The 26,853-nt window shown below is 37.8% G+C and overlaps 1 protein-coding gene across 1 annotated transcript in view; it reads left to right on the top strand.

Moving 5' to 3' along the window:
• SPON1 (spondin 1) overlaps positions 1-26,853 on the top strand; it is a 184,972-nt gene that overhangs the window by 21,453 nt on the left and 136,666 nt on the right. Inside the window, exon 3 of the mRNA XM_039725129.1 lies at positions 13,141-13,274. Within this exon, the coding sequence (XP_039581063.1) occupies positions 13,141-13,274 (134 nt within the window). The remainder of the gene's footprint in view (positions 1-13,140; positions 13,275-26,853) is intronic.

The raw sequence follows: 26,853 nt of genomic DNA, 5'->3' as shown, positions 1-26,853 counted from the left end.
TTTTTTTTCTAGAATCATGGAACATGCTGAGTTGCAAGGGACCCCCCCAAAAAATTTATTTACCACCCTCTCAGTCTATAATTACATATATTGAATTTCTACTCATCCTAATGAAATTTCAAATAAAACAACTTTATAATCTGGAAAAACATAATCATCAGAATTAAATCCCTTTGAGATTGAGATAAATTTGTGGGTTTTTCTAATTTGTTGTTGTTGTTGTTGCCATATGTATGATGAGAGTACAATTTTTTAATTGGGAAGTCTATCCACAACCACAAAATTGACACATATAAAGAAAACTGTTATTTCAAAACAAAAAGTGCCAAACAGCAGGAGCTGAAAACTTAGTCTAATGCTTTTATATAAGGTTCCTCTGAAGCTTCAGTAATCAGCTGTCCCTTATGCAGCTGGTCCTGGAAATTCATTTAGAACATGTAAAAACTGCCAGAAGCAGATTTAACAAAATCACTGCCTTTTATTATTTGATTTTAAAAAATTATTTTATGCCAAGGCCTTGACGAAATTCACGGCCCATGTGTAATATAGAAATACCAGTAAGTGAACATTTCATTCAGTGTACGGCCCTGAGGTTAGCTCCATTATTACAGTGTTGATCTGTGTAGAAGTAAAATTTGAGACACTGCCATTTCATTTTACCTTGACAAAATTCACGGCCCATGTGTAATATAGAAATACCAGTAAGTGAACATTTCATTCAGTGTACGGCCCTGAGGTTAGCTCCATTATTACAGTGTTGATCTGTGTAGAATTTGAGACACTGCCATTTCATTTTAGAGCTCTGTTTTTAGAATTGTTCAATTTGCAGAGAGATTAAGAATTTTATTAGAAACCTTTACCACATTTCTTTGTTATCCTACTTTTTTCAGAATCCCTTTTTACTTGATTATTTCCTCCAGAAGACATCTTAGACCATGGGGAAATACACTGCTGCATTGAAGACAATAGGAAACCTCTTTGGAAAAAAACTACAAAAAGCTCTGAAATCAAACAAAGCCACTGACACACAACCTCACACGCAGGCTCATGCAACCACTGAAGCTTTCAGTTATTTTTCTATTACTCATGTATCCGTTAGGTTCCCATAATGAACCTTTAGTGCAAGACACTGTTCCAAAAAGTGTCTAAACCATGTTTTAATGTGAGCTTTTCTTTTAGTCTCAGCACTTAACTGACTTGGACTTTAGTCAGTATTTGAGGAGAGCTTACCAAACTCTTGAAAAAAAATCTGTTCTGCCCACAAGAGTCTCCTTTTTGCCAAACTGTGTCTGTACTGTTGTCTGAACGCAGTGTGTCTTTCTGAATTAGAATCCTCTCATTCTGCAAGGGAGAAAACAGAACTTTTTGATTTCTTGGAAACTCTTGGCCTACAGGTTTAATTTGCTGGAAGGATGCTCAAGGTAACATGAAATTTGGCTTTATAAAGCAGCAGGCAGGGGAATTGATGGTGAATAGAGGACATAATCTGTGATGTCCTCTAAGGAAGAGAGGAACTGGAAAAGCTGTGCATTAAGTTCATCAGCATATCAAAAGTACGAGGAGCCAGAGCCTGGATTATTATCTCTTGACACTGTCTGATGTTCAGGCACACATTCACAAGCACACAAAAATCGTGGTGGCTTTACAATTGCTCACAGCTCCTGTCAGTGCTGCCAGAAACCTCTCCTGACTTCCTGAGGCTCTTCTGCACCAGCAGCATTCCTGACCCGGCAGTGGATGCGAGTTGTTCAGCAAAAGATTTGAGAGCTTTTTTTAAGGAGGTAAATGCCTTCTTAAGTTTATCTGCACAAAGCCTGTAGCTCCAGATCACTGGAGTTTCTTCTGTAAATGTGGTTTTAGCAGTGGATTAAGTCTCTCAGAAGTAGATTATGTTCTGAATGCAGTCATCCAAAGGCTGCAAGAATTTGTGTGGCATGGGCTTGAGCTAGGTTGGGATGTGTATTTTGGCACTGGGACACTCAAGAGGAGCATGAATAGCACATGTGCCAGAGCTGCTGATGCTTTAAAGCTGCAACACTGAGCAGGACAATAATGCTATTAAAAATATGTATTTTCTGTAATCCTTAAATCCCTTCTTAAGCGAGGAGCTCCAAGTGAGGTAGCTATTCTTGGCACTACACTCATAGTGCTGAGCAGTGTAATATTTTTTAAAAATGAAGGTTAAATGAAGAGCCTCAACAAACTAAGGGACTGAGAAATGCTGATCCAGTAGAATGTGCAGACTCACATTTTACTACGTACTTCAAATGACCTTCATCAATTCTGGTGTTCCTAAGAGCAGAAGAGGCAATTCCTTTGTGCTTTGCTGCCTGCTGTTACACTGTATTGCAGAGAAGTGCCATCTCTACAATAATGTTGTTATTGATTATATTAGTAAAGAAGTCCCCTCTACCCTTAAGCCCACGTTGCACTTTATACTCCACAAAGTCATAATTAGAAAAGGCTCCTTTGGCTGGCAATTAATGCTCTGAAGAATGGAAAAGAGAGAATAGTTGGGGAGGAAAGCAGTCCCTTATCATCCCTCTGCAGGGAAGGGAGCACCTGACACACAGAAAGGTGCTTCCAATGCTCGAGCTATGTATGCTGTCTGACCAGCCACTATAAAATTTCTTCCTTATCAGATCTTGTATGTGCCTCCTCAATTTTAACATTCCTTTTTCTTTGATTGACTGCTGTTGCAACTGCGTTCTTATCTGGGATTTTGCTCCTGAAATAAAAATGGCAGTTCCTGAGTTTTAAATTGAGTTGACAACAAACCTGGATTTCCATGCCACAGAAATGTAAATGGGAAATGCCAGTGTGAGCAGAAGACAAGGTCCATGTCTTCTTCTGTGTGAGTCCACAGCAAATATTTCTCTGGCACCCACATTATTCATACATTGCTCATTATGGGGCTAGAGATGTTGGTAACACACAACAGCACAAGAAAGATAATTTTATCAAAAGACAAGAGTGTAATTAATTTCAAATGGCAGAGACACTTTATCAGTATCATTTAGCACCAACTTCATGAAGCTACTGTGCTGCAGTAATTAGTCAGTAATGAGTCTCACCAGCCCATGTGGTTTGTTCTGATAGGAGGGTCATGTTTCCTTGACTGCCCTTAGCCAAGCTTTCTAGAGCTGATAATAAGAATAGTGGAGTTAGGATTGGATCATGCTCTCTCTCAAGTGTTGTTGCATTATGAACATGAGAGCATATTTTTTTTCCTTATTTAAATTTCTTAACTCCTTGAGTGCTTGAAGCTTATTTTCAGGCTGAACAGAAGTTCTGGACCACTGAATTTAAAATGTGTTATTGACTGGCCTTGAATGGTGACTGGAGGACCTTACTAATGAAATATCTATTAGTCACAATGCTCCTTCAAGCATTCATAAATGGAATTTTTGTGCAAAAAATTCTGTGCATTGACAGAGGCAAGGACACATGGGCTCGGGCAGATAACGACAGGCACTGCAGAAATTGACTAAAATCCTGGTACTCCTATGAAAAATTTCACATTGTTTTGATGAATTAAGAATGTGCTGACAAGGTTTGCATTTGCATTTAGCAAAAATTAAAATGCTGAGTTTTGCTCACAGCAATTAGGGAGTCCTTCAGCATTCCACGCTCTTGTCCATAAACATAATTCTTCTTTATCCTGGATTCAGTTGTGCCAGATACTGAGCACTCTGCATCAAACTGTAATGACCTTAAATTGTATGCTTAGCATAAGATCTGGAAGTTGGTTTAAGTTCATATATATAAATCTTTGGTTTGTGCTGAGACTGGAAGAATCTGAATGAAATCTTCACCATGTGGACTTGGAAAATGTGTTTGAAATATGCTTTGTGTATTGCTAGAGTTTGGTTTAAATGCATGTGCCCTGATTTAAGACAACACAGAAGGCCAAGTCCCCTCTGGGGAGAAAGCTCAGAGCCCTGATTTGTCCCTTTTCAGACAAGGGTGATCAGAAATAAATGCAAAAAGGAGTTCTGTGATTTGTTTTTTGATCGTACATTTAAAAAATATTCTGTGTTAGCACTCCTGAAACTGATGCAATTGCAGGCTTGCAAGCCAGTGCTAGAAGGACTTCTTAATATCTTGGGGAAACATTTTGGTCTCTTGTCTCCCCAGAAATAAACACCCATATATTAACCTTTTTAATGGATTATATAGATTTTTCACAATTTTTTGTGGCAGGAAAGCTGCTCATCCAGATACAATTTCCAGGCTGAAGAAGACATCCAGCACAAATTGGAAAAGGATTCATACCTGGATGGGGAGCAGAAGGTTTAGGTGTCTGAGCCATTAGAACAAAGATTGCACCAGGGAGGTCTGTACCCTAAAAGATGCTTCTCTAGACAGCACCAGTCTCCTTCAGGACAGATTTCACTCAGCCTCTTTTGTTGCATCCCTCTGCTTTGTAAAATGAGTGTAAAACACTTCACTAGACCAGCAGGGACGAGGCTGGCTCAGTAATTGAGGGGAAAATCATCAAAATAAACAGAGCAGAGAGCTGAAGATACATCAGTGCTTTCCATTAGCTGAGTGCCAAGCCAGTGCTTCCCCTTGGTTCAGGACCTATGTGATGTAGAACAGCTCAGAAAAGAGACTGGCTGAAGGATACTCATTGTGTAAAACGTCTCAGTGACAGTGAACTGTTGTATTTGCAGGGTCCTCCATGGCAGGCAGGAATGATGAATCTGACTCCATGTTCTCAGAAGGCTAATTTGTTATTTTATGATACTGTATTATATTAAAGAATACTAAAATATACTGTACTAAAGAACGCAGAAAGGATACTTACAGAAGGTTAAAAAGATAATAATGAAACTCGTGACTCTCTCCAGAGTCCTGACACAGATTGGCCCCAGTTGGCCATTGAGTCAAAACAACTCCCAGCAGAACCCAATAAAACAATCATCTGTGGGTGAACAATCTCCAAACACATTCCAAAGGAGCAAAACACAGGAGAAGCAAATGAGATAAAATTGTTTTCCTTTTTCTCTGATGCTTCTCAGCTTCCCAGGAGAAAAATTGTGGGTGAAGGGATTTTTCAGAAAATATGAATGTGGCAGTGAACACCCTAATTCAGAATGGATTTGTGAACCTACACCTTCCATCTCACAAGCAGAGTCTTCCATGCTGGTCCCAGAGCACACTCTAATAGAATGTCTCAGCTTTTTGCAGGATAAATAAGAGAAATAACTAAATAAGTTTTGTCTTCTAATCCCATTGTGCAGCCAAATGAAAATATAACAAATTCTTCACAAACTAAGGGTCTTAATTTTTTTTTTTCACTATTTAAATTTCCATTTAAATGAATCATGCCACAATCCCTGGAAACATTGAAAAAGTGCTCAGGTGTAGAAGATGTGGTTCTCAAACTCCAGCAGCTCTGCCAGGTTTGTTTTTGTTCTGCTTCCTGGGTTCTGTGAGCATCAATGCCCCGAGCTGGGAGATCTCTGATAGAATTTGGCTGTTCTTTTAATGAAAGCGAGACAAAGGCTTGGTACACAGGGGGCCACTCCAACTTTATGTCTTCCATGGATTTCCCTGGCTTAAATTCCAGTTGACTCTCTAAGCTACTTTTCCATTTAATTTGAGCAATTGGCGCATTGCAGAAGAGGCTGAAGGTCTGGAATCTCAGATTTAATATCTTCCCAAAGAACTCCTGTTTATGAAGCCTGAGAACAACTGGAGGTGTGGCAAGCTGTTAAGGATAATAAGTAAGTTATCATAGAGCATTTGATATGGTGGTTTGAAAAAGGAGCTCAGTGTCTGTATCCCTGCTTCACAGGCTACTCTGAAGAGGTTTGGGAAGGGTTGCTCAGCAATCCAAGTCACATCTCACTTCCAGTCGAGGTTTGTGTGCACATTGCCTTGCTTTATATCACTTTCTTTTATGAGGCTGCAAAAGCATTTTGTTCTTTAAACAACTTCCCAAAGCTTTTTTATCTGTCTAAAAATCAGATTAGAAGGCTCTCTTTAAAGTGAGGTAGGTAATTGTGCTACATATATCTGGATATAGGGGTGGGAAATACATTTAGGAATTAACAGCAGTTTTCTCACTTTCCAGAAAAATGTGTGTATTATAGACTGGAATGAAACTGTACAGACTGAACAAGAAATATACAAAATCCTCAAACTTTTACTTCTTTCGAGTGATTTTTATCTAAAATTTGTTGATTTCTATACAGTATCTCCTTCAGTAAACAAAGTTTCTCCCAGGCTAAAGCACTTGAGACATCATCTATCAAAAGCTATTTTTTACCAGATTGGAGTACTGACTTTTTTTTTTTTTGCCAAGTAAATAATGTTCACACTGAAATAGTTTGACAACGGAACACTGAGCATAAATAATGTCCCTGTGGAAGTATTCCACACAGAGAAGCCTGCATGGATCTTTGTTGAGGTTTATTGTGGTTACAGTCTCATCTGAAATGAGTGTGTTAGTTTTATCATCTTGGAAGGACTGTTGGCACTCTGATCACTCCATTACATGAAAGACAGAAATAAGAAATCTGTGAGAGCCCTAAGTGGCTGTGCTCCAATTTTTTATTTGTTTTTCAATATTGGATTTAATTCTCTATAGCTGCTATTTTGGGTTGGCCACAGGACTGCTCTGACTAATGCTGACTGCTCCCAGGGGGCTGCTAAGGGTCATCACAGCACAGCCTTCATCAGTGTCCCCATCATCCTCGCTGGTTATGAATCTGTTTTAAGGCTGCAGTGGGACAGCTCTGCTTCCTAATCTTAGAACAGAGTTTTGGTAGTAAAATGTCTTCATTTTCATTTTACAATCATAAAATTTACTCTTTTTTCATCTGCTATTTCATACTTCCTAATTTAAACTGTGCTTAGACCATAAAACCCCCTCTCATTTCATAGAAAAGCAAATCCATTTCTTTAGCTACTGCCTGAATATAATGAAAAAAACCTGTAACCCATAAATGAATGTGTTTGAATTGGTCAGCACAGAGTCTGACCTCAGTAAATTTACTCTAGATTTAGGTCTAACTTGATTAAATTTTATATCAAAGTGGGCCAAAAGCGCCGTTTCTTTGAACTAAAATTTTCAGTCTTTCCCAGAATCCATACACATAATTTGAAATACTCTAAATCTGCTGTATAGACTGGACAGCAGACATAGGAATGAAGTTAAGCTATTTGTCATGCAAGGCACAGAGTGACTCGTTGCTTTTGTACAGAACGTCACACAGAGTTCCTTTGCACAATTTCCTGGTGCTGGTGCCCCTGGTGCTGTGAGTAATTTGTATGCTCTGGTGCTCGTGCCAGGGTACTCTCTTTGGCAAGAGCCAGCTGGAGCACTTTGGATCTTTGTGTGCCAAGTTGTGAAAAGCAGGTTCAGTGTACAAAATAATTCCCAGTTTCTGGTGAGCATTGCTGGAGACCACTGGATGTGCTAAGAAGCTAGAATATTTGAAAGGATTTCAAAAGATGGTAGAATTTGTAAAGATGTTGTCCTTCCCCTGCTGCAAATTAGTGTTTGCAAATTGCTTTTTAAACATGAAATTAAAGATTTTTCCTTAGTAGAAAAAACTACTTTAAAAAAAACCTATCAATAGAACCCAACGTGATTTCTAGCTATGAGCATAATGACTAGCTTTGTGTGCCTGGTATAGTTTCTCTGTTGGAGAGGATAAGAATAATGTTATCTGGGAAAAGCTGGATTATCTGCCAACTCCCCTCCCCAGTAATGCAGTCTGATAAAGTAAATTTGCCAAATTGTCTTCATAGAGATGTTAGTGTTGTAGTCAAGAGGGAAACTTCATGGGAAAAAAAGATGGAACTTTGCACCTTCAGTCCCCTCTTAGTGACTACTTAGATGAAAACTGCCTCAACTCACAACAGTCTGTGCTCATTCAACTCTTGAGTTTTACTGACAGCATCAACTTAATTGGCTATTTCAATTTTACAAGCATAAGTCTTTATTCAGCATGTTAGAACTTTAAGTTAACTAAGAGTGGTTCTAAAGCAAGAAAAATATACAGTATAGCAATTTACATTTACTAAATCTTGTCAAGCTGTTGTCACCTCCTTCTGGCAATACATAATCTCTTTACTCTTTTCATACATATTAAGGAAAGAAGAAATAGCTATTTTGTTAAGATTCCCATAGCCAGGCTTGGGCAGGAGAACCTGTGTGGTGTGGAAGCTGGTGGTGTGTAGTGCTGCATCTTTACTGCACTTCAGGATCTTGTCACCCTGAACTGCTTTATTTCTCATTTTGTTTGAGTTACACCTTGAAACAGACACCGCAGCAGCCCTGCAGACCCTGCCTGCCCTGCAGGAATCAAAGACCTCAGGTTTGTTTGGACTGCAGAGAAAAACACAGCAGATTCTTGATAGCAAAAATATTTTTCCTCAGGAAATAATTACAGAACTAAATTTGATTTCTAATTGCAACTTTGTGCAAGATCTATGTAAAGTTTGTGTTAGAAGTTATTAGAACTTAGTGATAATCAACAGGTGTATTTTAGAAATGCCATTCTTCAATAAATCTGCACTTTTCTCAGTGGTTCAGAGTAACCCCAACCCCTATCAGAACCAAACCCTAACCCCAACCCTTATCAGACCCTAACCCTTATCAAATCCTAGCCCTAATCCTTATCAGGCAGCCTTAGCCTTGTGATGCACTGCTAAGAATGGCCAGAGAGCTCAGCAGTGCTCAGGGGTTCTGTACAACCTTGAACCATAGTCTGCACCAAGACTGGCTACTGACACTGCATAAAACATCCCAGTTCTCATTCCTCTGATTCTGAGCACAGACTCTGAGAGAAGTGCTGTGTCCTTTAGTCAGAGAATGTGGCTATGTGAAGCATATCTTTGCGGTAGGGTTTTTAAACTGACTTTGTACATCGTTAATTTTACGTTCTGTATAATAAGCTCTGTTATAGATTAATCCCTAAAGGCCAAATATTATTGCTGTTACGTAGACCCAATGTTCTTTTTCATAATTGGAAAGTTTCCTCAAGGAGAAGACAGTTTTGCAACATTCATATTAGCTCTTCCAAGGAAGAAATCTGCCCACAAAGATGCTTATCTTCTGAACTTTTAGCTGTGGGGTTTTTTTTGGTTTTTTTTTTTGTTTTTTCCTGTAATTCTATTGTTCCAGTAGAATGCAGCTGTTTCAGTGAGTGGAAAGTGATGATGTGTCCACAGAACAAGGAATGGTGCTGAAGGTCCCAGCCAGTGGTTCCAGCTAGGGAAGTGGACACAAGCCAGTGGAGGGTTTATGTAACTTCATCTCCTTTTGTACTCAGCACTAATCTCTTTCTTTGTGATGTATGGTATTTTGAAATTTTTAAACTTTTTTTTTTTTTTTCCAATACTGATATAAATTTAAGGATAGAGAGTTTAACTGCCTGGTTTATTTGACTCATAGTTTACAGAAACCAGAAACAGCAAGCTTTGTCAGTCAGCATGAAATATTGCAATTCTGAGAAAACCAATTTTCCCTTTTTTTTTTTAAACAACCAAGCAGTTATCCAGTCCTGCTTTTCAGGAACACCCATAACTTGATCTCAACCTCATCAGCTTTTGGAATAAGCAAAGAATGCCTGGAGCTGGTAAATTTTTCCCTTACTTTCATGTTTGTAGTATCCTTACTTTCATGTTTGTAGATTTACCCAAGTTCAGCCAAGTTCTACCTGTTGTGACACTCATTCAAATCTCGGTTAACTCCAAAAATCTTGCTGAGGATTTATGCTAGTTTTCCTGAAGGAATAAATTGGTCCAACAATACCACAATCATAATGGGGGAAAACCCCCCCAAAAAACCCACCAAAAACACAAAAAACCCCCAAAACCAACCCCAAACAAACAAAAAAACCACCACCCCAAAACCTAACTAGAATATTAAAATCTAATGTCATTGTATTTGAGAATTCAAAAGGAGAAGTCACATAGAGATCCCTCCCTCTGAGGGTTCAGATTCTTTTGCCAAGTGTTTATCTTTTGGTTTTAGGATTTTTGTCCAACATGTGGGTAATTTGCTGGCTCATTCTTGAAAATGTAAGGCTTCCCATTACAGATAACCTGCGGTTTAGGAGCTATAATTCTGCAAATGCTACGTTTTAATCTGTGTGCCTTTTCCCTGCCAAATCTTTCCTTCACGCCTATGTGGTCTGATTTGATTCCAGAAAAAAAATCAGGATTGTATTACATGTCTCTTTTTTCCCCCAAAGCTTGCCAGGATGCTATTGCTTTTCTCCTACATGGGAGTAGAATAATATCATCCACCGCCCTAAAATATCATGTCATTTGTAATCCTGGAGTATAAATCAGGATTCCCTTCTTATCACTCCTAAGAAACTTTTTATAAATAATTGAACCTCCATGGATACAGAAAGAACCACACCCCCTCCCCATATTTTTAACAAATAGACTTGAGATGGTTTATCTGAAATCCTAGAATTTGGAAAATTCTTGTGTTTATTATATATCGTAAAATGATGACGTTCTTTAATCATCTCAAATCAAGTGGCATTTGGACCTTTCCAACTAATTTAGGAGTTTTGTACTGCATTCTGTCAATATCAGGAGTCTTTACGGAGAAAGCTTCTTTCCAATTTTTCTTCAAAGGAATGTTTTTTGGGAGAACTTATGATTTTATGCTCAGTGTTTTCCAGTAGACACTCATTGCATAAGCCTTCTGCTTTGATGGTTAGTGATGCAGGAAATCGTGATGTAGCCTTGGGGCTCAGCCACTTCCTGTTCTTCCAGGGTCATGTTCTAAAATGCAAACAGAACTTTCAAATTAGTTTATTATAGAAATACTTGAGAAAACTCTTTACTTGCTAATTTGAAGGAATTAGATATGCAATAGAAGTGCAAGAACCATTTCTGTTGGTTCAACTGCAACTAGAACAAAGATGTGCTTCAGTGTAATGGCTATCTAAAATCTGAGCACATATTTCAGCTTCTGCTTTTGCAAGCAAGTCGTAAATTTCACTTGTAATAACTACTCACAACTCCTTCCTTTGGTTGTTGGATTTGGTTTTGGGGTTCCTTACAATTCCATTCACTGTTGGGGAAAAAGCAGGATGGATTCAACCGGAATAAGAATTTATTTGACATGCAAATGGACATGCGTAGGTCCACAATGATGACTGCTGGAGGAATGAACTTTAGGTCTGATTAACTGAAAATAGTGGTTTTATACTTGGAGAGCACCAGTTCATTTCATTTGGGCTTCTCAAGAAACATTCATTGGTAGAACCTGTGCCTGGCAAGGTCTCAACCAGATTGGGAACAAGTTTCATTGGTCGTTGTGGAATAGCTTGTATCTGATCAATCCTATTCATACTTATGTGTAATTACATAATCTTGACCTGGATTTAACATATTCTTAAAGTTTTTACCCAAGACTTTGCATCTGGCAAGGAAGCCAGTGTAATTTGTACAGTAATTTGTAATATTTCCATTTTCTAGAAAATGTTCTTCTAAAGAATATTCTGATGACCTCCTAAGAGCCTTTTCAATGGGAATTACCATGCTTTTGTATAACATGCAATAGTGTTTTATTGTGTTTGAGATGGTATAAAATCACTCATTCTTCTCTCAGAGCTGCCACCAAAATTGGATTTTGATTGCGAATGGATTGCTGTGAGATAGGGATAAAAGGTCAATTGATACGGTCCTGGAATAATTGAGACAACCTTTCTGAGAGATGAGTTGGCAGTTTTATTTCTTTATTTCACTGATGCAGGAATAAGGCAGATGGAATAAGTACAGTTGGTGGCCAAAACAGAATTGTTGGTCAGGGATTTCTTGGTGCTCCACTTACACACATTAAATTGTATCCAGCAGAAGCAGAAACTCTGCAGTCAGCTTAAGCCTCCACTGGATCCCACACTTCCCACTGCTTCCTGTTAATTAAAACCCAGCAAATGTGCACATTGTGTTTGCTTACACTGATTCTACAAAGCGTTCAAAAACTTGAGGCGTATTAACGGCTTTAAATTTAAAACTCATTAGCCACTGCCCTATTGACCAGCTAAAGAGAGTTTCTCAGCACTCCTCTGGGCCAGCACCACTTCATTCTGCCATGGAAATACAGAAATAACTGTTGGCTTAGCTAAAAATGTTTGGGAATGCTGGCAGTATCCTTGGGTGAGATAGCAAGGATGCCCACTCACTAAAGCAGATCTGGCCCAATTAAAGATATTGCCTCTCTTTTTACAGAATGCAAAGGAGTATTTTTTTTTTTTTTTGTCAAAACACTTGTTTAATCTTACGTTTGTTGCCAGAAGATTGGATTTTTTTTTATAGTTTAATTGGAAAAATTGTATGTTTGAGTGTGTGTGTGTGTGGTGTTAGAACCAGGATTCTGAAAAAGCCCCTTCAGAGCTGAATCTTGCCATAAATTGATAAATACAGCTTTTTTCCCTCAAAATTGTAAGGTTTGCAATTCATTGCCTGAATGCTGACCCAATGTTTTGTGAATTGTGGCTTCATCAAATGAAATAGGACCACTGAGCATTTTGAAGAGGAATTTTGCAATATCAGAACATTGTCTGTTTCCAGATAAAACATAACAGTTTCTATGAAATGTCTTTGAGATCTGATGAACAGAAGGCTTAAAGTACAATCCATGAAACACATATGCAGTGAGAAAGCTATTTTGACATGACACGTTTGAGTAAAATCCTTGGAGCACCAGTTCCAAATCTGCCTCTCTGGCTTTTGACTTGTACCATTTTAACTTTTCTGTTAACCATCAATCAATTGAGAAAGCAAAAATAGCTGCAGTTTGGACTAAATAATGGAATCTCAATCATCTGAAATGATGAATATTTTATTATTTTCAGTTCATTAATATTTACAGGGAGCTTGAGTAATCAGGATCCACAAAAAAAGCTTATTTCCAGCAATGCTTCAAAAGGTCTGAATTCTCTTTACCCAGAGCTGACTTATTCTGTCTTTATTTTGTGAGCTTTTGGTCTTCAATTCAGTCTGCATGTTCTCCATAAATTCTCTGAAGTAGTGCTGAGCTAAGCAGAATTATATATATTCCACTCAAAGAAAACATGAACTGAGAAAACACACATGGAAGGCGTTGGCCATGCACGTCCTTACCTTTTTCCTGCTCCTCTCCTTACGTTTCCCTAGATCATAGATGAAGAAGAAACGCAGTTCATGAGCAATTGTCCTGTTGCTGTGACTGAGAGCACACCCAGAAGGAGGACACGCATCCAGGTGTTTTGGACAGCTCCTCCCACCGGGACAGGCTGTGTCATCCTGAAGTAAGTATTTTAAGGCATATCAAGGTAAAATTCAGTTGATAAGTTGAATATTTATAGGAAACAATAATTCTTAATTCTTTTTTCTCCTTGGACATGTTTGACCAAGTTTAGTTCTACTTGCAGAAACATTAGCAACTTAAAGCCTAAATATGTTGTATTTTCAGGGTGACTCGTGGCAGGAAGGAATGATGAATCTGACTCCATGTTCTCAGAAGGCTAATTCATTATTTTATGATACTATATTATATTAAAGAATACTAAACTTTACTATACTAAAGAATACAGAAAGGATACTTACAGAAGACTAAAAAGATAATAATGAAAACTCGAGACTCTCTCCAGAGTCCCAACACAGCTCGGCCCTGATTGGTCAAAGAGTCAAAACAACTCCCAGCAGAACCCAATGAAACAATCACCTGTGGGTAAACAATCTCCAAACACATTCCAAAGCAGCAAAACACAGGAGAAGCACATGAGATAATAATTGTTTTCCTTTTTCTCTGATGCTTCTCAGCTTCCCAGGAGAAAAATTGTGGGCGAAGGGATTTTTCAGAAAATATGAATGTGCCACCTAAATATTCAAAAGGAACCCCAAGCCTTCAATTACCATTGAATCAGCAACCTTAATTGAGCTTGTTAGCCTTTAGTTTCACATTAAAAAATATAAAAATTCTTAATTTTTAATATCAAAATTGCATTCCTCTGATGGGTAAAAAAACATGCTCTTTTTTGAGATGAATAATAAAAATGTTCTGCAAAGTCATGATTGTCTAAGCAGACCTTTATCAGAAAAAACAGATCTATTTGTTTAGAGGTGAATTCTTTCATTTTAGACCTAGTGATCATTTACTGATATTTTGTTATTATTACACACTCTCATGTGGAATCATGCTATTCAAGCAGTAAATAAAGATAACTTTATGTGTGCTCACTTTGATTTAGGGTCGCTCGTTGGTCTGCAGAACTAAAGAGTGTCAGAGAAATGCTGTCCTGTCTCTTAGGACTTTGTTTGCTCTATTTAATTGGACAGATTGGTCAAACATTCATGGGCAATCGGGATTTCTTTGCTTGTTTTGAATCCATGTCTGGGAGAAGCCTTAAAAATTGCTAAGATGTGCCCTGCAGCAGACCAAAGTATTTCAAAGAGGCTTTTCAGTGCTGGGGATGGTGACTTTCAGGCTTTTAAGGAAATGGTATCACAAAGGTTGTGCTGAAGATAGTTCAGACCAATTGAGGAAAATGTTTTATTAGAATTGCAACTGATTTCTAGACAGGCTGTGAAATTGCCACCAGCAAAAGTGGTCTGTGGCTGCTTTCCTTTCACCCCGTGCTTCACTTTTCCTCCTGCTGATGGGCACGAGACAGACACCATCCTCTTCCACATCTCTGAGGGTTCTCTAGTCTCAGCTGGCTGTGGAACAGTCTCAGATCTGTGGCAGTGTGCTTTTACTTGCTGCTTCTTAGTTTCAGTATGATAATTTTAAGAATCCCCTGGTTTAGTGTTTACTACAGCAGCTCAAGAATACACTTAGAGCATTTTCTTAAGCCCAGTATGGACAAGTGTACATTAGGCTGTAATAAAACCTGGAAATAACTTTTGTTATGTTTATAGATGGAATTTTTTGAGTGTTCCTTTGGCAATCTAGAAAATTCCTTGAGTGTTGCTGAGCTTTTTATCAGTAAAGCTTCTTGGTCTTCCCCCCAGGACTGACCCCCTCTTAGCTGTATAACCAATATTGCTTGAGGCACTTACTATTTAAGTAAATTAATAATAAGGTGATCATGTTTTATATGGCTTTTTAAAGTGACAAGATTTAATGCTTAATCCACTAGTGATATTCAACAATATGAGCTGATGGACTTATTTTTTTTCATTACTGTCCTAAATAGAATTGCAGTTACAGAAAAAACAAACCAAAAAACATAAAAACAAAAAAAACCCAAAAAAACAAAACAAAAAAAACCAACCCCCCCAAAAAAATCCAAAATCCAAACAAAAAAAAAAAACCCAACCCCCCCCAAAAAATCCAAAATCCAAACAAAAAAACCCCACAACAACCAAAAAAAACCACAAAACCAAACCAAAACAAAACAAAAAAAAAAAAAACCCACCCAAACAAAAACCTAAGATCTGTATTTTTCTCACTGAAACTTAAGACAACTGTGGCTCGAGTCAGTTCAGGTCTTTTTAGAGAGGGAATGCAGTAAAGTACCACCAACTGCAGGATCTTGGTAAGTGTTTCTTCTCTCTCCTTGCTGCTAGTCAGGTCGTGCTGGATGTTCAGCACTGATTTTTTTCTGTGAAGTACTTGAATTCTTGCAGAAAAGTCAAGAGAAGCTACAACATGTAACAGTCAGAACTGCAGTTCTGATGTTCTGCACATGAGAGTAGGAAATTGCCACTGCCCCAAAGAGTGTGCAGAGGGAACCAGTGGACACAACCTTCTCAGGCTGCTGGATGTGCATCAGTGAAAACAAGCACTGGAGTGCCAGTGAAGAGCTAGATCAGCTCTTCTGACTGGTACCAGCTGCCATAGCCCATTGGGGAAAACAAAACAGCAGCTTGGAAATGCAGGTTCCAGGGAAAGGAAAAATTTTGGTGTCATGACCATCTATTTACAGAGTGCTGTGGGTGTGTTTTTGTGTGTGTGCTGCTGAAAAGTGAAAAGAAGTACCTTTCAGGAAAAATTGAATTAGAAATAGGAGCTTCCTCCCAATGAATGCTGTGTTGACCTCAGAAAGTAAGGAACAGCTCCATGCCCAGGATTGTTTAAAGAAACAATGACAATTATTGAGAGTGGCTGATGCCAGAAATGAACCTCATCATGTGGCATTTGTTTGTGCTGCACTGCAGCCCTCCATGGGCCCATGCATAACAATCTCTCCTGGCATCAACAGCATTTACATTTTCTCTTTTGCATGTAAAGATTTGATGGCATCTGAATTAGAGTTTGTAGTCAGCCTCCTTCACAAAACTTCTTTATGGTCTGCTCCCATAGAATAGAATGGAATTTTTGGAAATTATTTGGAAATAATTATTGGAACATCAGCATTATAAATAATTACTTTGTAATTATTCTAGATGATAAAAGAAAAAATTAAGAGTTAAGTCTGAACTCATCATGGAAAAATTCTGAAGCCTGGAATTTTAAGGGAGACAAATGCTCTGTGTTTTTTCTTTCTTCTGTACGTGATGGGAGTGAAGATATTTTTTTAATTGTCAAACCTATCTGTTTCAATCCTTGCAGACTACGATAACTTTGTTTTAGAATTTCCAAAATAGAATGGTAGCATGTTTGGAGCATGTTCTGGATCATGAGGATTTACTTTTTCCCTATGCCCTGATCTGCTGACTTCAATATATTGAAAAGTTAAACATAGTCACAAGTAAAATGTAACTGATCCATAAAAACTTATTACAGTTTAAGTGCCAAATAATGATTTTTTTTTTTTTTTTTTTTTTTTTTTTTTTTTTCTTTTTTTTTTTTTTTTGTAGTGGTATAACTAAGTAGAGAGTAGCTTCTTCCAGGAAGCTTTTACTGAACTAGTAGTGAGGTTTGGGAACAGCTATTCTTCTGCAGTGTGTGGAGTCTGGCAGCTTTAGTGCAAAGACTTGCTCAGATTTGGGTGGTACCTCCCCAGTGCTTTCTAGGCACAGTGCACGTGCTCAGTGTGGCTGTGACAAGCACAAAATGACACAGACAGATGGGAACCTCTAGCTGTAGGGTTCAGTAAGGGATTCTAAATAATTTCACATGTGCACACCTGTGTGTAATGCTAAATTTCTGGGTGACAGCAAAATTAAAAGTTTAGGGGAAAATCACACTTGAATTTGACTTGTTGTCGTTACCTTCTTTTCTAAAACATTTCCTTCTGTGTGAAGACTTATAATTGTGAGGAGCAAGAAAGAAGAAAATGGATTAACATACGATATTGTACTGTAATTTTTTAATTGAGAATAATTAATGCGTTTTTCTCATTCCCAACAAGAGATGACAGTGAAGTACCCTAAAGGTTTGAATTCTTCTGGACTCTACTGAAACTGACAGCACTCAATGTGCTTTTGGGATGAAAAAATACCTCAGGCTCCATTTATCCACACACTTAGGCCTGTGCTTGAGTCTCACTGAACATAAAAGACTTCTATTTTACACACTGCTTGGGAGACCCTCAAGCTCTGAACCCTCTTTCTTATTTGCCTACTTGGACCATCCAAGTTGTCATGCTGTGCACAGCCTACTTGTTTCCATGTTCACAGTGCAACCTCTTTCTCTCCCTTATTTTTTCCCCCTTGTTTCTTGAGATTGATTGCACACCAACACGTCACTCATCAAGATGGGAGGGCCAGGTCATTCCTTCATCTTCTGATAAAAGTTTCTGGTTTAAACTTCACTTACTAGGTTTCTGAGCTCTTCAGAATGCATTTGCTTTCTAGGATCTTTGAAAACCTACTGTTAAAACTGTCTTGAGAAGAGTTTATGTCTATTTTTGCTATGTGCAATTATACAGAAAATAATTACATAAACACTAGAGCAGAGCCTAGTGGTGTTTGTATCATCACATGGAAGTAGAGAAATTTTCAGGGTTTTGAATCCTGTCTTGGTCAATCTGTTTTAGTATTTTGTTGAAGTGAATTAAAACTGTTTTAAGAGACACCTTCTTTTTATTAATATAAACTTAATATGCTTGGTTTAGCATATTCTACTTTTCTTAAAATAGAACAGTAAACATACACTTTTTTTAAAATATGACAGCTAATATACAGAGGCTGTGCTTAATTCTGTTAAAAAAACGTCCAAGTAATGGAAATTTATGTTGTTAAACAAGGAAAGTCTAAAGTATGGATTTCAAATAGTGATTTGTCCCATTGACCAATAAAAGGACAATAAATGTTTATTGAAAGCTTCTTAGCAGTGATGGAAAGTCACCTCTTTTGGGTTGCTTTGAGCCCTAGATTCAGCTGGTTTGTTCTGTTCCTCAGCTGAGTGTGGTACTGAGCAGGTGGGTAAAGGTCTGACCCAGGAAATTGGTGGGAAATACAGAACAAACAGGTTTTTGCAAGTCCTTTAGAATTCTGTGATAGAACAAAAGAGTGAAGAAAATTTGGTCAAGTCCTTAGCTTGTCACATATTAAAATTTCATGGTAGGGAGGATCTTGTTAGTATCCAAACTGAGCAAATCTGTCAGCTGGCGTAGATCTCATGAAGAGTCAAATACTGTGAGATGGGAATTATCTTCTCCTCCTTTAGCATTTGCTACTGAGGCTGAGATTAATAGTTAAATGCAGTAAATGATGGCCACATGCAGATAAGTTATATTCAATTTACCATTTAGAGAAGAAACCACAGTTTACAGTTGGCTCTTGAACTAACTAGGTTCTCAGACAACTTGTGTGACTTGTATGGCAAATGCAGCAAAAGTTCCTGCAGACAAGTTATTTATTTCTGCTATACATATCGTGCTTAAAACACCAACAAATTAAAATCTGCTATCTGTAAATACTGTTTATTACCATTAGCACTTGCAGAAATGCACTGGGTTCATCGTGGTGTCTCTGCTGTTTGTTTCTGGGAATGTGTTCTGAGCCATCTCTAGGGAAATGTTTTATAGTTCTTGAGGAAAAGTGTGAAGCTCCTTGTTTTCCTGAATATGTAATTATCATCATGATTTTAATTACACTGGCTCTTGTTTGCATGTAATGAGAGAGCAGAGGCATTTTAAAGAATTGCAGCCTTCTAAATAAAAAGTATGGCATATTTAGTGTATATCAAGCAAAATCTTTCAGATGGTCGTGCTACTGGAGCAAAGCTGTCATATCCACGAGGACAAATTCAGTTCCAGTCCCTGGGTCTGGATCTTGGTTATAACACTCAGTTTCCAACCTCCTTGTGGGTTCTGACCATCCTCTTCCTCTCAAGCTGCAAAGCTCTGAGGGTGACAGAACTCCAGGTTTTGAACATTTACCTTTTGATTTCTTGTAACTTCAAGCATTCTGTTCATTCAGGTCACTTGGCCTGTCACTCCGAGTAAACACTGTGCTGAAATGTGTTGTAGGAGACTAAAAAAAGAACCAAATGTCATAAAACCTCAGGAGTTCATAACTGCATCTACATCCTGAAACTCTCTTGGTGTGCAGCCAAATCTCTACACTCAAAACACGAGATCCCGGGGCCAGAAACAGAGCATGAGGCACCTGGATAACAAGGCCCAAATTTCACAAGAACAGCTTCATGGTGTGTAAATTAATGAGTGATCAAACCATTAACCCTGTGTTAAGAGGAGTGTTTATGAAGAAGGGCAAACTGAGGTGCTCAGAATAAAAGTCTTTCAGAATTAATCTCTCTTACTAAAGGTGTTGCTACTGTGATTCCCACAAAACCAATATTGCATAAATTTGCCTCTAACAGAAGAAGTTCCATTTGCCAGACTGCTTTACATGGGTGCAAGCTGCAGTGCTTATGAAACTATTGCCAGTCATGTAAAAACACCTGATAGATGATCACAGAGATGAATTTAAAAAACAATAAAGAACAAAGAATTATGTACTGTTGCAGCTGAAAAGTTTGCTGCTTTTCGTGCTTGTCCTAAATCCCTCATCAGTATCAATGAGCTGGCACAGGGAAGAGAAGTTGGGCATGGTTTGAATTTATTCAGGTTACTTGACTAAGGTGATGAAATTCTCTGTTGGAATCCAAAATGCAAGGAACTCTCAGAACTTTGGGCCTGTAAACCAAAGCTTAGAATTAAACACAGGATTTGATCTGAAACCTTTGAAAAGTCTCCCAAACTCAGGTGCTAGAAGCGAGAATGTGGATTTATAGCTCAAAGCCGAGACAAGCTTTACTTTTCCTTTACTTAAGCTAAGTGAAGGAAAGTTTAGAGTTTTAGAGTTTTAGAGTTTTAGAAAGAAAAGTAGCTACAAAGGTAAACAAGGAGTTTAGAATGCAGTGCTGTAGGTTTGTGTACCATGACATGATTGGCTAAGAAAGCTTACACTGTAGTATGAGTCTAAAGGATGAAATATTTAAGGATTGGGTCAAAACCACAAATATCTTTGTTGGCAGTGTTTTATTGGTTAATAAATCCTTAAAAGGTCTTGTAACTGAGGACCTTCTGAGCCATGCAGTGAAAATGTGAGCTGAACTCACCCTTCCTGCCTATGCAGAAGATAAGAAAATAAATCACATGGTCCAAAATAACCCAGAGGTCCCATCTCTAACTCATTCAAAACTGCTTCAAAAATCCCCATAGTTCTCTAAGTAGATTCTCTGATGTTTTCATAGGATTTTTCTTGATTTGTTGGGATACTTTTTGAAGCAGATGAGCACACAGCTGATGAGCTATGAGAAATTCACTACAAAATTGTGCCTCTAAATGTTCCAAATGTAAAAACCAGCAACACAGAAACCCTGTTTGTTTGAATCAGGTATTAAATTTGTTATTCTGTCATTTCCATTCATCCTCTCAGATTGTGCAGACACTTCATGTCAACAGTTTTACCTGTTTATTAGAGTGCTAACAGTGGAGCAATTGAGCACAGCTGTAAAGCATTTACTGACAGCTTGCCATTATGAATAAATACAACAGCCAAGGAAAAAGAGAGACCAACCTGCCCTCCTTGCCTAGAAAGAGCCCTGTTTGTGGAACAACAGAAAAGCTTTCATGTTATAAATAACTTTATTCTTTCTCCCAGTAGAATCAATGCGCCTTCTGCATGCAGAGAAATTTAAAATTTCTGTACTACTATTTTTAAAAAAATCAAAATATTTATCTTCCAGTTAACTACCACTTAACAGCATCTTCTGAACTTCCTTTTTGATAGAGATAGTAGCAGTATAGCCTCATATTTCATAGCTTACATAGAATATTTTATATAGACATTTTAGTTATTTATACACAATTAAGGTAGCAAACAAAAATATTTCTGTGCATCCTAACAGTCCAGAGAACAAATGCAACCTTTGATAGATAGAAAATGTGCCATTTTCCATATGAGATCCTTTGGGTGTGCCTTCATTTTTCCCCATTCTTCCCTTTTAGGAGATGTAACAGAAGTGTGCCCAACCTTAAATGGCCAGGGGCATGGATTGGGAATTAATAGATTTGGGTCAACACTAGGTAATTATGTACTGCTTAACTAATTTTTCAATTTTTTTCTGTTTTCTCAAGAGCAGCTAGTGGCCAGTGACTCTTTATAAACCACTGAAGGATAAAAAAACTTGTATTGCTATCCGGGTTCCTTAAAAATGAATTAAATATTGTCTTCATCCAGCAATCTTTGGTGGCCAGTGACTCTTTATAAACCACTGAAGGATAAAAAAACTTGTATTGCTATCCGGGTTCCTTAAAAATGAATTTAATATTGTCTTCATCCAGCAATCTTTTGTTTTTTTTTTTTTTAACAAATAGGACAAAAAATTTAAACTTTTAAATGAAACTAACTTAGAAGCCTATATTTTATTTCATAGATGAAACACCTACAGAGAGTTTGTGTTAGGAAGAAAGAGAAAAAACCTGCAATTTTAGACGGCTTCTAATTTATATCACCTCTACTATTAGGTGTAAAAAGGCATATTTTATCTCAATATATATGGTAGCAGCCCCCTGGATCTACTGACACATCTACATTTTAAAGCAAAAACCATTTCACTTTAATTTTCTCACAGGTTTAATATTGTCCCTTTAACTTCACAGTGGGAGCATGTGTATTTGGAAAGCATCAAAAATGGATTTTTTTCTAATTTTGTGTTCTTCTGGATAATCTATTTTATGGTGCAATAATTAAAGTAATCCTGTAAAATCTAGTTGGTTCATTCATATGATGTTTTGTTTGTAAAGATGTAGTGCTGCAAAACAGCTTCATGGTTTTGTTACTGAAGGATGGCTTTATTCCTTGAGGAGAGCAAAACAACAGAAAAACAATGAGAAAAACAGAGTAAGGAGAAGGGTGGTGGTTTTTCTCTAGCAGCAGAGGGAATGCAGTTATGGCTTTATTATGAAGGATAATATTTTAAATCTTTTTTACACTCTACCTTGAAAATGCCTACAATAATTTCATATTTAAAAAAAACCAACAGTGTAATGGCACAATTTGTGGTAAACTGAAACTGTGTGCACTGGTCCATATAGTGTTTGTTTTTTTCGCAAATGTCTTTTTGTAAAACAAGCTGTTTTGTAAGAAAGAAAAAGATTGTGCTTTGATGTGCAGTGGGGTAGGGATTCAGGCATTAGAAAAGTTCAACTTGCCTCATGACAAGGCAGTGATATCAGTTACAACCTTGATCATCATTGTCTTTTCTCCAGACTTTGTGGGGAAACACTTCAATAAAACATTAAGTAATTAATAAGGTTAACAGTGGACACAAACACAGAACCAGCCAGAATTCACCTGTACCCTAATTTGGCGTTTTACAAAACCATGCAGGACATTTAAAACTTTCATTTTTATTTCCTAACTATTATCCATGCTGAGTTCCTTTGTCCTTCCAGGTTCTCAACACTCTTCTAAGGGCACCTGTGTGTTTAAATTGTGCACTTCAAAAAGTCATGTGAAGTGGAAAATGAGGTGCAGTGCTTTCTAATGTTCCTACTTTCCCATCCCAAACCTGAAGATAAATAAGGAAGCCATAAGAAGTGGTGTTTGATGAACTGCCCAAGCCTTTTCTGTCTGACTTTACTGGGTGATTGTAGTGTGTACTACGATCAAGCTTCCCCTGCACCTCTATTTACAAATCCAAATAGATGTAGGAAAAATCAAGAAAATGTTTTTTCAATACCTTTTCTTATTGACAGAATTTGTATCAGAGAAAGGTAAATCCTCAAGTAATTATTAATTCCATTTACATGTCCTAGAGGAAAATGCAGAAAAGGATTTAAGACATGTCAAGAGGGACGTTCTGTCAAGTATCTTACACTGAAATCTGATTTTTTCTGACTTTTTGCTCCCTGCAAGTGGGGAAATAAAACAGTAAGCTGTGATTTCTTTCTGGCTGAGTCTCTAGGAGAGAGTCTGCATTTTCATAAATTTGAAATAGTGGGATGGAGGAAAAAAATCTGTTCTGTAATTCTCTTGTTGTTTGCTGTTTGTAATGAAAATCATTGTTAATTTAGGAGCCCGACAGCTGTAGGACATTTGCCATTCGGCAGCAGCTGTCAGTAGCTCTCTGGTTTATTTTGCAAACAGATGTTTAATTTGACTTCAAGGCCATTGTCATTTTCTGAGGGGAAACAAAGAGAGAAAAGGAATAGAAATAATAATGACAGTCATAATTTGATTTCCTTTCAAAACATACAGAGTGTCACTATTGATGGCATCAGAAGTGTTGTCATTTTTTTTTTACTGAATGTTTGAAATCAGTTTTTCTAATAACTGCCTGAAGTTATGCAGGATAATTCATGTTAAGGAATTGATTTGCCTTGTGTCAGGAGCTGAAGGCTTTATTTTAATGTAATGTGATACATTTTTAAAATATGCATTTTATTCATGAATCAAAATGTCATACTGTTTCTGCAGGTCACAGATAAAGAGATTTTGGTCTCTGTATTGAAACCAGCACTCCAGTGGGCTCAAATATGTTTTGCTTTCTGTAGTATGGTGGTGTTCTCATTGCACATCAGTGAATGTGAAGGGCAAATTGAGTGCAGCAATGATGAAAGGAGGTAATTAAAAAGATAAGTAGTGTAATTTTTAGTTTTGGTAACAAAAGATTTTATCCAGTCTGTGCCTAGTGATTAAGGCTTTAACTAAACCTGCTGTTATAAAATTTTGGCAAGATCCTCCATTATTCAAAATGTCTGTTGACCCAGATAAAAGAATGTAGATGAGCAGTGAATGTTCTCAATCCTACAGCACACTGGTAATTCCTAGACATTACACAGTCTAAGTTAGTCATAAATGTGGCAGAAATGGTCACTTGCTCCTTTATAATACAATCATTATTTCAGGATTGTATTCTGTGAGGGCATGTAGGTAATCCTGCAGTTAAATGTAAGAGGATACACTACATGTATGGGATGAAATTTCCATTACAAGAACTTTTCTGGCAGGCTGATGTAAGGATTTGGTGAGGTGTCTGCGTGCCTGCAGAAATCTAGAGCAGCTCTGCAGAGCACATTTTGCAGTTACAATTTCTAGCACAGCTCTATCACAATATGAAAGGCAAATGCAGGAATTAACAGGGTGCTGGATTCTGGCCATCCTTCCTTGGGGTGGTCTTTCAAGTCTCGTGTGAGTTTACATTTGTTAGCTGGAGAGTCCCTAAGAGCTCAGTAAGGGTCTCAGAACCTGAACATTGTATTTATCTTGATTCTTTGCTTCATGTAAGGCACCACAAAATCAATTCTGATTTGTTCCCTTAAAGGAGCAGCTGTTTGTATTATAGCAGCTCTTTAGAAATTCTGAAAGGCAGAAAATTCCAGAAAAGGAATTTTTCTTTGCATGAACCGGCTGTGGAATTGATTGTTTTTGTCTTTCTCGTTACCTGGGTTGACAATTTTAAGGCTATTGAGAAAGGATTGAAACACTAAATTCAGCCAATAATTGGGTGGGCCATTCCTTTCTTTTCCTTGCAGTAATTAGGTGCCCACTTTTCCATCTTTTCTACATCATTAGACATGCATTAAGTATCTTTGCTCTCTGAACAGCAGCAGCCTGAACGCTTTTTCCCTGCTTTCCCGAAGAAATGGATTTGTTGCTCCATCAGTTCACTGCTCCAGCAGAATGTAGTTTGAAGCCTTGCAATGCACCAGAAAGCACATTTGATTTTTTTTTTAATGGTTTCTGGGTTTCATTTGCTGCAGAAAGGTCTAGGTTACAGGCCTGTGTCTAGGGAGGGACTGAGCTCTGCTCTTTAGATGGATAATGAGCTTGATGCTCCCTCACTGCTGTGTGTGGAGCCCCATGATAACCTTAACATGAACCAACTCATTTAAGTTTTACAGATTACCTGTCATATAGTTTCTTGCCATAGATTTCTCTGGAAATGGAATATATACTCGTTTTATATATAGAGAAATAAATTTGTGCTCCTTTACGATGCAACTGCCTGGCGATTGTGGCTGAAGTAGATGTGTGATGATACAAGAAGCTCATATAAAAATATGTTCCACATGCAGAGGTATCGAGGCACCACCATCTCATGATTGCTCATAAAGAAGTTGTCTTGGTCATCAGGTTTAATTTAGATGGCAAAATATTAAGGGTAGCCATTTATCTGACTTCTCTGAATTAATTGTGGCCAAAACGTTGTCCTCAATATGGAAAGAAACACAAATAGTTATCATTCTTCCTGCTTTTATAATAGTAGTCTGTATTTCTGCCACACAATTCTACTCACAAAATGCTGAATATGTTCAGGCGAGGAAGTCAAAGGAAGATAAACTGAAGAGGAGGCAAATTTGACAGGTACTTGGATATGTGTTGTCTGCATTGTCTTTTTCAGTAAGCACCTTGGCTCAGTGAGACTAAAGTTCCAAGTGCTGTCCTTATAATTTTCTGGTTTTCCAGTGGCCACTCATGCCTCATAAGAAATTCAGGCTGCAAGTCCCTTCTGATTAGGTGAAAGTGAAGTTGGTAATTGATTTCAGGAGAAGGTCAGTCAGATGTCACTAGAGTGTCACCTAACAGAAGCACAAGACTGTGGGACACATCTGGGTTTTCTAAACATCTTCCACATCAGTATATCTGGAAAATTTATGTTTTTAGTGTTCAAAGTATGCAATTGTTTTCTGCCTCTTTTTCAGTTTGAATGTTTGGTGGGAACAAATGACTCCCCACTATAATAAACAAAATTACCTTATATTTTTGTCTAGAAGATCAGGAAATTTGTTTTCTTTGTTGCTTCAGTTTCAAAGCCTAGACCATTTGGAAATGTTTAGATTGCACTGCTTGGTTGTCAATCTCAAACCCATAGTGGATTCACCTGTTTCCCATACAGGTGCCTGAAGGAACATCCTGGCTTTTCTCCACAAATTCTGAACAATGAAATCTCTATTTCCTCCTGTATCTCTAATCACACTTGATGTATCTCAATTATGCACATTAAAACATCTCCTTCTTGGAGCTTCTAATGAAGTTAAGAATCTCATTAACTGCACTTTTGTTCCATAAAATGTGGTAGGGATGAATTCCAGTACCTTGTCTATGCCTGCTTCTCAATATAGAGGGTGATTTATCACTCTAATCCCTGTCATTACTGCTTGCTACTGTTCACAATGCTCCTTTAATAGTCTTATTCATGTGCTCTCCTTGTCCCAGTGATTGAGGGAGATACAGACCCTGGATCTTTTGCTTAATCCCTGCTCCTCTGAGCACACTTGTAATCACTTCCTCTGTAAAATGCTGACCTTTATCCAGATCAGGGAGACTTCAGGAACCCCACTGAGGCAAAAAGCTTCTTGAGACTGTAGGGTTTGTTTCCTCCCCCTGCTGCTGCATGTTGTTGTGTAGAAAATGCATAAAACCACCATGAAAAGGAACCACAATCTTCCAAGGAGTTTCATTACCCCAGAGTGATTTGGGGGGTTAATATTTATAATTTCATTATAATCACACCCACAGTCTGACAATCCACTGCTGCAG

The sequence above is a fragment of the Passer montanus genome, unplaced genomic scaffold, assembly GCF_014805655.1.
Source record: "Passer montanus isolate IOZ18808 unplaced genomic scaffold, ASM1480565v1 scaffold54, whole genome shotgun sequence".
NCBI classification, from domain to species: domain Eukaryota; kingdom Metazoa; phylum Chordata; class Aves; order Passeriformes; family Passeridae; genus Passer; species Passer montanus.
The sequence above is the reverse complement of the archived record's forward strand: the minus strand, read 5'-3'. Positions and strand labels throughout refer to the sequence as shown.